Consider the following 14,528-nt stretch of genomic DNA (forward strand, 5'->3'; position numbering starts at 1 on the left):
GCTCTCTGCGCCTGATTCCACCCACCACTCCTAGTAAATCGTGACAGAATCCTGCACCTGAACAATGGAATCAGCAGGAGCAGCCACGTCTCCTCTCCCATCGATGGAGGAGAGGGTCCTCCATCACACCAGCGTGCTTCACAGGATTGGTTCGGCCATGGACCAAATGATGGAGAGGATGGATCGATGGGAGAGGAGTGGCCTTCCCACATCTCCAGCACCCCCTCCTTCAGCACCTCCTGTTCCTGCAACCACATCTGGCTCCGGGGCTCTTCGGCTGACGCTCCCACGGGAGTATGACGGAACGGCGGCTGGGTGCCAGGGTTTCCTTCTCCAACTGGAACTATACCTGGCTACCGTGCGTCCTGCTCCCTCCGGAGAGGAGAGCGTGAGCGCCCTCGTCTCCTGCTTGACTGGGCGAGCCCTCGAGTGGGCCAACGCAGTGTGGAATGGTCCGGACTCGGCGAGGGATAATTACCCATAGTTCACCCGCCGATTCCGAGCTGTGTTTGACCATCCACCAGAGGGTCGGGCGGCGAGTGAACGGCTGTTCCACCTGCGTCAGGAGACGAGGAGCGTACAGGACTTTGTTCTGGAGTTCAGGACCTTGGCCGCAGGAGCAGGGTGGAACGACAGGGCCTTAATAGATCATTTCCGATGCAGTCTCAGGGAGGACGTCCGCAGGGAGCTGGCATGTCGGGACACCACCTTCACCCTGGATGATCTCATTGACTTGGCTATCCGTCTCAACTGCCCGCGGGCGTTCGGATCAGGTCCTGTCGTTTCCACTTCCCAGCCCTCCTGCCCCTATGGAATTAGGCGGCTTCGAGGGGGATCGGAGGAGGAGTGTCCTCCTGCACCAGTTGTGGTCGCCGAGGGCACACGGCCGACCGGTGCTGGAGGAACTCGTCTGAGAGTCGGGAGGGCAGGCGGCGCACTACTCGATCACCCCAGGTGAGTAAGCACCAGACTCACCCAGAGCTTCCTGTCGGTCATATGTATGTGTTGACTTCTTTCCCTGTTTTTTTCCCCTCTCTACAGCATAAGGCGCTAGTCGATTCAGGCGCAGCTGGGAATTTCATGGATCGTGGGCTCGCGTTAAGGCTAGGGATTCCCCTGGTGTCGTTAGACCTACCTTTCCCCGTGCACTCCTTAGATAGCCGACCATTAGGGTCAGGAGTAGTTAGGGAGGCTACGGTGCCGCTGGACATGGTAACGCAAGGGGATCATATGGAGCAGATTAGTCTGTTCCTTATAGATTCACCTGCGTTTCCAGTGGTGTTGGGAATTCCCTGGCTAGCTCAACATAACCCGGTGATTTCCTGGCGACAGGGGGCTCTTAAGGGGTGGTCAGAGGAGTGTTCAGGTAGGTGTATCGGAGTTGCCGTTGGTGCGACTACGGTGGAGAGTCCAGACCAGGTTTCCACCGTGCGCATTCCTTCTGAATATGCCGATTTGGCTATCGCCTTCAGTAAAAAGAGGGCGACCCAATTACCACCCCATCGTCGAGAGGAATGCGCGATAAACTTTCTGGAGAATGCTGCACTTCCGAGGAGTCACGTGTATCCATTGTCCCAGGAGGAGACGGTAGCGATGGAAACATATGTTGCTGAATCGCTGGGACAGGGGTACATTCGGCCCTCCGCATCACCCGTCTCCTCGAGCTTCTTTTTTGTGAAGAAGAAGGATGGAGGTCTGCGTCCGTGCATTGATTATAGAGGTCTAAATTCCATCACAGTGGGGTTTAGTTACCCACTACCTCTCATCGCTACGGCGGTGGAATCATTTCACGGGGGGCGCTTCTTCACAAAACTGGACCTGAGGAGCGCGTATCCGGGGAGGAGATGAGTGGAAAACCGCATTTAGTACTACATCTGGTGATTATGAGTACCGCGTCATGCCATATGGGTTGAAGAATGCTCCAGCCGTCTTCCAATCCTTCGTAGATGAGATTCTCCGAGACCTGCTCGGGCAGGGAGTGGTAGTGTACATGGATGACATCTTGATCTATTCTGCCACCCGCGCGGCGCATGTGTCTCTGGTGCGTATAAGGTACTTGGGCGACTGCTGGAGCATGACCTGTATTGCAAGGCGGAGAAATGTGAGGACATTGTTTCTGATCGGGGTCCCCAATTCACGTCCAGAGTGTGGAGGCCGTTTATGGAGAGACTGGGGGTCTCGGTCAGTTTAACCTCAGGTTTTCCCCCCCGAGAGTAATGGGCAGGTGGAGCGCGTAAACCAGGATGTGGGCAGGTTTCTGCGGTCCTATTGCCGGGACCGGCCTGGTGAGTGGGTAAGGTATGTTCCTTGGGCTGAACTGAAATAAATTGACAATCTACTGAACCCTGCTCTCTGCGCCTGATTCCACCCACCACTCCTAGTAAATCGTGACAGTACAAATAATGATGATCCGTGCTTCTTTGAAAATATATATAACCATTTATCAAACCTGCAAGCAATATAAGACTATTATTATGATGTGAGATTATAATAGCGTTTTAAATACCTCAATAGGCCGTAAATAAACTGATATCAATCACCCTTATGTACTTAAAGGAAATCACGAATGTCATGGAGGCTTAATACCTTGAGGTTTTGCTTGCCTGAGGTAGAGTGTATCATGATACTCTATTTACCAAGAGTGATTTCATATTTATTCTTCTTAGCTGTTTATTTGTCACCACAAATCAATGCTGGCACTAAGACCACACTCAATGAGCTGTATACGGCCGTAAGCAAACAGGAATACACTCATCCAGAGGCGGCGCTCCAAGTGGCCGGGGACTTTAATGCAGGGAAAATTAAATACATTTTATCTCATTTCTACTAGCTTGTTAAATGTGCAACCAGAGGGGAAAAAGAGTCAAGCCCACCTTTACTCCACACACAGGGACACATACAAAGCTCTCCCTCACCCTTGGCAAATCTGACCATAATTCTATTCTCCTGAGTCCTGCTTAGAAGCAAAAACTAAAGCAGGAAACACAAGTGACTCGGTCAATAAAAAAGTGGTCAGATGAATCAGATGCTAAGCTACGGTACTGTTTTGCTAGTACAGACTGGAATATGTTTGGGGATTCGTCCGATGGCATTGAGGAGTACACAATATCAGTCACTGACTGTCTCAATAAGTGCATCGATGACATCGTCCCCACAGTGATTGTACATACATACCCCAACCAGAAGCCATGGATTAGACAATATCCGCACTGAGCTAAAGGCTAGACCTGCCGCTTTCAAGGAGCAGGACTATAACCCGGATGCTTATAAGAAATCCCGCTATGCCCTCCGACGAAACATCAAACATCAAAAAGCATCAATGCAGGACTAAGATTGATGCTCGTCGGATGTGGCAAACTATTACACACTTCAAAGGGAAGCACAGCTGCAAGCTGCCCAGTGACAGGAGCCTACCAGACGAGCTAAATTACTTCTATGCTCGCTTCGAGGCAAGTAACACTGAAACATGCATGAGAGCATCAGCTGTTCCAGACGACTGTGTGATCATCCTGTCCGTAGCCGATGTGAGTAAGAAATTTTAACAGGTCAACATCCACAAGGTCGCAGGGCCAGACGGATGACCAGGACGTGTACTCAGAGCATGCACTGACCAACTGGCAAGTGTCTTCACTGACATTTTTAACCTGTAATACCAACATGTTTCAAGCAGACCACAATAGACAATCTGGACCCCCTCTTTCTAAAATGATCTGCCGCAAATGTTGCAAGCCCTATTACTAGCCTGTTCAACCTCTCTTTCGTATCGTCTGAGATCCCCAAAGATCGGAAAGCTTGGAAAGCTTTCTCCCCCTCTTCAAAGAGGGTGAAACTCTAGACCCAAACTGTTACAGACCTATATCTATCCTACCCTGCCTGTCTAAGGTCTTTGAAAGCCAAGTTAACAAACAGATCACCGACCATTTCGAATCCCACCGTACATTCTCCGCTATGCAATCTGGTTTCCAAGCCGGTCATGGGTGCACCTCAGCCATGCTCAAGGTCCTAAGCGATATCATAACCGCCTTCGATAAAAGACAATACTGTGCAGCCGTATTCATCGACCTGGTCATGGCTTTCGAATTTATCAATTTACCACATTCTTATCGGCAGACTCAACAGCTTCGATTTCTCAAATGACTGTCTCGCCTGGTTCACCAACTACTTCTCAGACAGAGTTCAGTGTGTCAAATCGGAGGGCCTGTTGTCCGGACCTCTGGCAGTCTCTATGGGGGTGCCACAGGGTTCAATTCTCGGGCCGACTCTTTTCTCTGTATACATCAATGATGTCACTCTTGCTTCTGGTGATTCTCTGATCCACCTCTAACCAGACAATACCATTCTGTATAATTCTGGCCCTTCTTTGGACACTGTGTTAACTAACTTCCAGACCAGCTTCAATACCATACAACTCTCCTTCCGTGGCCTCCAACTGCTCTTAAATGCAAGTGAAACTAAATGCATGCTCTTCAACTGATCGCTGCCTGCACCTGAACGCCCATCCAGCATCACTACTCTGGACGGTTCTGACTTAAGTATTTGTAAATGTCTACATATTCTATGTGTCTAGAATCGGCTTCCTATTTCGCAACAAAGCATCCTTCACTCCTGCTGCCAAACAGTCCGTTTTATGAGGGTATATCTTACCGATCCTTGACTTCGGCGATGTCATTTATAAAATAGCCTCCAACACTTTACTCGGCAAATTGGATGCAGTCTATCACAGTGCCATCCGTTTTGTCACCAAAGTCTCAGATACTACCCACCACTGTATGCTCTCGTTGGCTGGACCTCGCTTCATATTCGTCGCCAAACCAACTGGCTCCAGGTCATCTATATGTCTTTGCAAGGTAAAGCCATTATCTCAGCTCACTGATAGCAGCATCCACCCGTAGCACGCGCTCCAGCAGGTATATTTCACTGGTAACCCCCAAAACCTATTCCTCCTTTGGCCGCCTTTCCTTCCAGTTCTCTGCTGCCAATGACTGGAACGAATTGCAAAAATCACTGAAGCTGGAGACCCATATCTCCCTCACTAACTTTAAGCACCAGCTTTTAGAGCAGCTCACAGATCACTGCACCTGTACATAGCCCATCTGTAAATATCCCATCCAATTACCTCATCCCCATATATATATATATTTTTAAATTTGCTCCTTTGCACCCCAGTATCTCTACTTGTACATTTATCTACTGCACATCTATCGCTAAATTGTAATTACTTCGCCACCACGGCCTATTTATTGCCTTACCTCCCTAATCTTACCTCATTTGCACACACCCTATATAGATTTTTCTCTATTGTATTATTGACTGTACGTTTGTTTATTCCATTTGTAACTCTCTGTTGTTGTTTGTGTCGCACTGCTTTACCTTATCTTGGCCAGGTCGCAGTTGTAAATGAGAACTTGTTCTCAACTGGCCTAGCTGGTTAACTTCTTGCGTCAAGCCATCCCGGATCCGGGATCGTGACTACAGCCTCAAGCCCATTACCGTAACGCAACGTTAACTATTCATGAAAATCGCAAATGAAATGAAATAAATATGCTAGCTCTCAAGCTTAGCCTTTTGTTAACAACACTGTCATCTCAGATTTTCAAAATATGCTTCTCAACCATAGCAAAACAAGCATTTATGTAACAGTATTGATAGCTAGCGTAGCATTTAGCGTTAGCATTCAGCAGGCAACATTTTCACAAAAAACAGAAAAGCATTCAAAGAAAATAATTTACCTTTGAAGAACTTCGGATGTTTTCAATGAGGAGACTCTCAGTTAGATAGCAAATGTTCAGTTTTTCCTGAAAGATTATTTGTTTAGGAGAAATCGCTCCGTTTTGTTCATCACGTTTAGCTACGAAAAAAACCTGTATCCAGGAGTGTAATTCTATTCGCAAGCTCATTAGCATAACACAACGTTAACTATTCATGAAAATCGCAAATTAAATGAAATAAATGAGCTAGCTCTCAAGTTTAGCCTTTTGTTAACAACACGGTCATCTCAGATTTTCAAAATATGCTTCTCAACCATAGCAAAACAAGCATTTGTGTAACAGTATTGATAGCTAGCGTAGCATTTAGCGTTAGCATTCAGCAGGCAACATTTTCACAAAAACCAGAAAAGCATTCAAATAAAATCATTTACCTTTGAAGAACTTCGGATGTTTTCAATGAGGAGACTCTCAGTTAGATAGCAAATGTTCAGTTTTTCCTGAAAGATTATTTGTTTAGGAGAAATCGCTCCGTTTGGTGCGTCACGTTTGGCTACCAAAAAAAACGAAAATTCAGTCATCAAAAAGCCAAACTTTTTTCCAAATTAACTCCATAATATCGACTGAAACATGGTAAACGTTGTTTAGAATCAATCCTCAAGGTGTTTTTCACATATCTCTTCGAGGATATATCGTTCGTGGAAGTCTCCTCTCTCCCCTGAATCACATGGATGAATGCGTGCAGCTTGCAGATTACGCAGCAATTTCGACAAAGGACACCGGGTGGACACCTGGTAAATGTAGTCTCTTATGGCCAATCTTCCAATGATATGCCTACAAATACGTCACAATGCTGCAGACACCTTGGGCAAACGGCAGAAAGCGTAGGTTCGTTCAGGGCACATTCACAGCCATATGAGGAGACAATGGAAAACAGAGCCTCAAAAATTCTGCTCATTTCCTGTTTGAAGTTTCATCTTGGTTTCGCCTGTAGCATCAGTTCTGTGGCACTCACAGATAATATTTTGCAGTTTTGGAAACGTCAGAGTGTTTTCTTTCCAAAGCTGACAATTATATGCATAGTCGAGCATCTTTTTGTGATATATTGCGCTTAAAACGGGCACGTTTTTTTTATCCAATAATGAAATAGCGCCCCCATAGCTTCAAGAGGTTAAATAAAGGTGAAATAAAATTGTAAAAAATAGTTCCTGTGCCCAAAAACACTAAGGTAACCTGATTAAATGACTACTGACCCGTAGCACTCACGTCTGTAGACATGAAGTGCTTTTAACTTCTTTGGGCTAGGGGGCAGTATTCAGAAGTTTGGATGAATGAGGTGCCCAAAGTAAACTGCCTATTACTCAGGCCCAGACGCTAGGATATGCATATAATGGTAGTATTGGATAGAAAACACTCTAAAGTTTCCAAAATGTTTTAAATAATATCTGTGAGTATAACAGAACTGATATGAATGTAATGCTTTTGTGTGCGGGGTGCAGTCCTCAGATAATCGCATGGTGTGCTGATCCTCAACACGGGGGCCCCTCAGGGGTACGTGCTCTGTCCCCCCCTGTACTCCCTTTTCACTCACGATTGCATGACCAGTCACGACTCCAGCACCATCATTAAGTTAGCCGACGACACAACAGTGGTTGTCCTAATCACCGACAATGATGAGACAGGCTGTTTTCAATATTATTTGGAAGGGCAAGCCAGACAAAATTAAACTGGCCTATTTATATAATGAAAATGAATTTGGAGGGCATGAATGATTAAATATTAGTAAAGGCATCAGTCATACAAATGTTATACTTAAATCCGAACTGGTTTTCTAGCAGATTGGTAAGAATGTATCACCACATGTTAAAGAATGTCCCTTTTCCCTTTGTTCAGATTACAACCTCTCACTTTCGGTTATTTGAAAATAAACTTATCTCCAAAATATCACTATTTTTAAAACAAGCCATAGAAAGTTGGTTGCTATTTCAGTTTAATCTACCAGAAAATACAGAAAAAAATACAACAAATATTGTGGTTGAACTCAAATATACTAATTTATTTAAAAAAACATAAATTGGACTATCAATCTACACACAATACCTCATAACGACAAACAGAAACAGGATTTTAGATTTTTAAAATAATTTATATAAAAAAAACGTCAACACCTTATTTATTGCTATGAGACTCGAAATTGAGCACAGTTACATCTGTTTCCATTGATCATCCTTGAGATGTTTCTACAACTTAATTGGAGTTCACTTGTGGTCAATTCAATTGATTGGACATGATTTGGAAAGGCACACACCTGTTTACATAAGGTCCCACAATTGACAGTGCATGTCAGAGGAAAATCTAAGCCATGAAGTCGAAGGAATTGTCCGTAGAGCTCCGAGTCAGGATTGTGTCGAGACACAGATCTTGGGAAGGGTACTAAAAAAAATCTGCAGCATTGAAGGTGCCCAAGAACACAGTGGCCTCCATCATTCCTAAATGGCAGAAGTTTGTAACCATCAAGACTCTTCCTAGACTTGGCCACTGGGCCAAACTGAGAAATCGGGGGAGAAGGGCCCTAGTCAGGGAGGTGACCATGATCCCGATGGTCACTCTGACAGAGCTCCAGAGTTCCTCTGTGGAGATGGGAGAACCTTCCAGAAGGACAACCGTCTCTACAGCACCACCAATAAGGCTTTTATGGTAAAGTGGCTAGGTGGAAGCAACTCCACAGTAAAAGGCACATGACAGCCAGCTTGGAGTTTGCCAAAAGGCACCTAAAGGACTCAGACCATGAGAAACAAGATTATATTGTCTGATGAAACCAAGATTGAACTCTTTGGCCTGAATGCCAAGCGTCACGTCTGGAGGAAACCTGGCACCATCCCCACGGTGAAGCATGGTGTTGGCATCCTTATGCTTTGAGGATGTTTTTCAGCGGCAGGGACTGGGAGACTAGTCAGGATCGAGGGAAATATGAACAGAGCAGAGTATAGAGAAATCCTTGAAGAAAAAAGAGAGCTCAGGACCTCAGACTGGGGCAAAGGTTCCCCTTCCAACAGGACAACAACCCTAAGCAGACAGCCAAGACAATGCAGGAGTGGCTTCGGGACAAGGCTCTGAATGTCCTTGAGTGGCCTAGTCACAGCCCGGACTTGAACTCGATCTAACATCTCTGGAGATACCTGAAAATAGCTGTGCATCGACACTCCCCATCCAACCTGACAGAGCTTGAGAGGATCTGCAGAGAAGAATGAGAGAAACTCCCCAAATACAATTGCTCCAAGCTTGTAGCGTCATACCCAAAAAGACCCAATGCTGTAATTGCTGCTAAAGGTTGTTTAACAAAGTACGGATTAAAAGGTCTGAATACTTATGTAAATGTCATATTTCAGTTATTTATTTTTAATACATTTGCAAACATTTCTAAAAACCTGTTTTTGCTTTGTCATTATGGGTTATTGTGTGTAGATTGATGACGGAAAAAAACAATTTAATCCATCCCTATAATGTTTCAGAGAATCTCATCCCTATAAGGCTGCAGTAGGCTCCTCTTGCCAAAAAAAGCACTTACTGCAAGTGTTAAGTGATGTAAAATAATAGCTAACGTTATAAAATAAATATTTCCTATTAATCAAAATCAGCTTTATTAGCACCATTTTAGTTACGCTATTGCATTGGCCTTGTGTTAAGCGAGATTTATGCTAGTTTGTAAATGAATTCAAACCTGTGAACGCAATTAGGCACCATGTTCAACCAGCACAGTTAATTCTTATGGAGATGCCAGGCTAAAACAAAGAAACTACAGATATGGATTTATGACCTTTTAGTGGCAACAATTAGGCAATTGTATCAATCAAACAATCAATCAATTGATCAGCTTCACAATTTGGTTGTGTCATTAGAGGTTCAGACAATCATAGTGGATGTGTGAGGTCATGTGTTCCACAGGTCATCCAGACCATCAGCGCAGTGGACAAGGATGAATCTCCCAGTGGTCATCTCTTCTACTTTGCCCTACCTGCGTCTGTGGTTAGCAACAGCAACTTCACTCTCCGAGACAACAAAGGTAGGTGTTTCCTCCTTGTCAAATTACTCCAATTATCTCACAACAGTCCATTACTGACAACAGAGAAGAATGTGAGGAACATTTTTAATGTAAGAGATCAGGGTTTGTAAGGTATGTAAGATCAGGGTCAACCATGGCCAAGTGTGGATTGAGAAGTGTTCTTTGTAAATATTGGATTTTAAAGCATTAGACATTTCAAAACCTTTTTGATTGAAAGTAGTTGCTGAAATAAACTTTCTGAGGATGATTCTGATGGCTCATTCATGTTTCTTTCACCTTTAAATCCATTCAATGGATAAGAATATCTATGAATGTTAATTGCAGGTTTAGAAGTGTGCAGGCAAAAACAGGTTTTGAAATGTAATGACACAATTTGAGTATAAGTATAATTTAATCACTAACGGTATCCTGCCCATTTGCAAAAATATTTTCCTCCTATGTACATTTTTTTCTGGACTACCCTGACATTATGCCATTATGCTTTCTCTTCTATTCCTCAGTTGTTACTATTCATATGTCACTGCCCAATTGAAAAAATAATATTGTGTGTATATAAACTATCGTAGGAATACTATAGTATACTGTAGTATTTACAGTTTACTATAGTATAAATACTAGTGAAAAAAAGTGTACTACATACTGTAGTAATTTCTCTAGTGTTTTTGCTGACTAGTATACTGTAGTATTTACTGTTGTGTTTTTGCGGACTGTAGTATACTGTAAGTATTTACTGTAGTGTTTTTGCGAACTGTAGAACAAAGCATAAAAAACAAAGCATAAAAACAAAACAGTATAAAGTTGTCTCTGCAGCTATAGTATATGTGATTTGTGAGATAAAGAAATCTCCTATATTAAGGTTGTTTTAAATTAGAGATGATATCAATCATTATAGGGTTGGTCCACAGTCTGTAGGCTCATCACAGACTATGCAGGATTTGATCTCTAAATACTCTTCCCCTTCTTCCTGACTGATCATGTTCATGACCCTCTCTTCCAGACAACACGGCGTCTATCGTAACGAAACGTGGAGGGTTTCGTAGACAGGAGCAGATGCTGTATCGACTGCCCGTGTTGATTGTCGACAATGGAAGCCCTGCCCTCAGTAGCACCAGCACCTTATCAGTGAACGTGTGTGACTGTGACTCGGACGGTGTGGCCCAATCGTGTGGAGCCATGCCCTACACACTTCCTGCTGGCCTCAGTACAGGGGCCCTGGTCGCAATTCTGGGATGCATCATTACACTGCTGGGTATTTTTTATTTAACCTTTATTTAACTAGGCAAGTCAGTTCAGAACAAATTATTATTTACAATGATGGCCTAACAGAAGGGAAAAGGCCTTCTGCAGGGACGGTGTCTGGGATTAAAAATAAAATAAAAATATAGGACAAAACACACATCACGACAAGAGAGACACCACAACACTACATAAAGAGAGACCTAAGACAACACATGAAAACACAGCATGGTAGCAACACAACATGACAACAACATGGCAGCAGCACACAACATGGAAGCAGCACAAAACATGGTACAAACATTATTGGGCACAGACAACAGCACAAAGGGCAAGAAGGTAGAGACAACACTACATCAAGTGAAGCAGCCACAGCTGTCAGTAAGAGTGTCCATGATTGAGTCTTTGAAGGAAAATATGGAGATAAAACAGTCCAGTTTGATTGTTTTTTTGCAGCTCCTTCCAGTCACTAGTTGCAGCGAACTGAAAAAAGGAGCGACCCAGGGATGTGTGTGCTTTGGGGACCTGCAACAGAATGTGACTGGCAGAACGGGTGTTGTATGTGCAGGATGAGGGCTGCAGTAGGTATCTCAGAGGGGGGAGTGAGGCCTAAGAAGGTTTTAAAAATAAGAATCAACCAGTGGATCTTGCAACGGAATTACAGAGATGACCAGTTTACAGAGTAGTAGAGAGTGTAGTGATGTGTCCTATAAGGAGCGTTGGTGGAAAATCTGATGTCCGAATGGTAAAGAACATCAAGCCTCTCAAGAGGACCCTTACCTGCAGATCTATAAATTATGTCTCCGTAGTCTAGCATGGGTAGGGTGGTCATCTGAATCAGGGTTAGTTTGGCAGCTGTGAGGAAAGAGGATGGATTACGATAGAGGAAACCATGTCTAGATTTAACCTTAGCCTGCAGATTTGATAGGTGCTGAGAGACGGATAGTGTACCGTCTAGCCATACTTCCAAGTACTTGTATGAGGTGACTACCTCAAGCTCTAAACCCTCAGAGTTGGTAATCACACCGGGGCATTCTTCTTACCAAACAACATGTCCTTTGTTTTGGAGGTGTTCTGAACAAGGTTAAGGGCAGAGATAGCTTGTTGGACACTAAGAAAGCTTTGTTGTAGAGCTGAGTATAAGCTGAGCATAAGACTGTTTCATCTGCATGTAAATGGCTGAGAGAGCTTCCTACTGCTTCAGCTGTGTTGTTGACGTAAATTGAGAAGGGCATGGGGCCTAGGATCGTGCCTTGGGGTACTCCCTTGGTGACAGCCAATGGCTGAGACATCAGATGTTCTGACTTTATACACTGCACTCTTTGAGAGAGGTAGTTAGCAAACCAGGCCAAATACCCCCGAGTGACACCAATACTCCTTAGCCGTCCCACAAAAATGGAATGGTCTACCGTATCAAAAGCTTTGGCCAAGGTTGCAGTGACACATCCATAACCTGACCGGAAACCAGATTGCATACCCAAGAGAATATTATAGACATCAAGAAAGCCAGTCAGTTGATTATTAACAAGTTTTTCCAGCACTTATGATAAACATGGAAAAATATAAATCCGCCTATAACATTTAAGATCAGTTTGATCTCCCCCTTTAAATAAAGTATGCACTGTGGCTGCCTTCCAACCAATGGGAGCCTCCATAGAGAGGAGAGACAGGTTAAAAAGGTCAGAGATATGCTTGGGGAAGATCAACCATGAAGATCAACCCTCTATGGGTAGTATTCTCATGTTATCTCCATGTTCATGAATGTCTATTTTCAACATTTTTTGAGAACTTACTAATGTGATTGTACAGTGCATTTTTAAAGTATTCAGACTTTTTTTTTTTTGCGTTACAGCCTTATTCTAAAATTTAAAATGGGGTATTGTGTGTAGATTATTTAATCCATTTTAGAATAAGACTGTAACGTAACAAAATATGGAAAAAGTCAAGGTGTCTGAATATAATATAGCAAACAAGGGATGTCCTGAGGACATTCGGCGACATTCCCATCAGGTTGTTTAAGGGTTTCAGCGCAACATTATCCCACTGAAATTCTGAGAACATTCTAAGAATGTTGTGTGATGGTCCCAAGTGAACGTTCTCTGGGGGACCTTTGTCTAGTTCCCTGTAAATTCACAGGACATCACTGAGGACCATGTCAGGACCTTTTTAGGACATTCTCAGGACTTTCCATTTACTAGTCCTTTGGACATTGCATGATGATTCCAAGGGAACATTCTCTGGGGGACCTTTTTATAGTTCCTGGTTTGACCTGTGGACATCTTTAGGACGCTCTTGGGACATTGTGTCATGGTGACCTGAACATTCTTGGGACGTTGTGTTATGGTCCCTTGGAGGTTTTATCTTGATACTGGAATGTCCCTGGGACGTCCTGGTGGATGTTTTTAGGACGTTCTTTGGATATTGTGTCATGGTTCCCTGAAGGTTTTGTCTTATCCACGGTTTGTCACGGGGACATCCCAGAGCACCTTTTTTTAGCATGTTCTTGGGAAATTTTGTCATGGTCACCTAAAAGTTTTGTCTAGTTCCAGGGACATTTTAAGGACTTTCTTGTGACATTGTGTCATGGTCCCCTGAATGTTCTTTGGACTTTGTCATAGTCCAATCAAGAGTTTTGTCATGTAATGGTCCCAGGTGTTCTAAACCATAAGTAAAGAAATGGTAAGGGGGTTTTAAGGCAAGTGGAATCCTGTTCAGCTAAAATAGTGTACACGTCTTTAATCATTGACAATGTGATTACATACAACATGACTTGATCGCTACTGACTTTTCTATATGACCCCACCTGAGGTTAATTAACAACCTCTGGATTTGGGGATATGCTATCTTTCTGCTGCGCCACAAACTAGAATATCAGAAGTCCCCTGCACATTTATTACCTACAATACATCGCTGCACTTAGCAAAAGAGAGCCATCTGCAATGCTATTTTAGTTATCAGTTAATCTGACTCTTCTCTAATTGATTTATTTCAGCAATTTGAGTTTGGGTTTTCAGTATAGTTGTCTAATATTGGTGGGTCATATTATTCTGTTTTAATGTTGCTCCTGAATCACCACAATAAATGCAATATTTTTTCTTCAGTATATTTTTAACAGAGCTGTAAGGGTTTTCCTGTGGTGAAGGAGAGTCGGACCAAAATGCAGCGTGTAGATTGCGATCCATAATTTAATAAACAAACGTAACACGAATCTAAATACAAACACTACAAAAAAACAATAAACGTAGCGAAAACCGAAACAGCCTATACTTGTGTAACCTAACACGTAGACAGGAACAAGGACACTAAGGACAATCACCCACGACAAACTCAAAGAATATGGCTGCCTAAATATGGTTCCCAATCAGAGACAACGATAAACACCTGCCTCTGATTGAGAACCACTCCAGAAAGCCATAGACTTTGCTAGATCACCCCACTAGCTACAATCCCAATATATACATACCACATACAAAAACCCATGCCACACCCTGGCCTGACCCAATACATGAAGATAAACACAAAAT

At 43.5% G+C, this 14,528-nt stretch overlaps 1 protein-coding gene across 1 annotated transcript in view; it reads left to right on the plus strand.

The window, feature by feature from the left end:
- LOC115105205 (cadherin-7-like) overlaps positions 1-14,528 on the plus strand; it is a 111,382-nt gene that overhangs the window by 80,453 nt on the left and 16,401 nt on the right. The window contains exons 9-10 of the mRNA XM_029626947.2: positions 9,651-9,768; positions 10,766-11,017. Of these exons, the coding sequence (XP_029482807.1) occupies positions 9,651-9,768; positions 10,766-11,017 (370 nt within the window). The remainder of the gene's footprint in view (positions 1-9,650; positions 9,769-10,765; positions 11,018-14,528) is intronic.

Source organism: Oncorhynchus nerka, linkage group LG22, assembly GCF_034236695.1.
Source record: "Oncorhynchus nerka isolate Pitt River linkage group LG22, Oner_Uvic_2.0, whole genome shotgun sequence".
NCBI classification, from domain to species: domain Eukaryota; kingdom Metazoa; phylum Chordata; class Actinopteri; order Salmoniformes; family Salmonidae; genus Oncorhynchus; species Oncorhynchus nerka.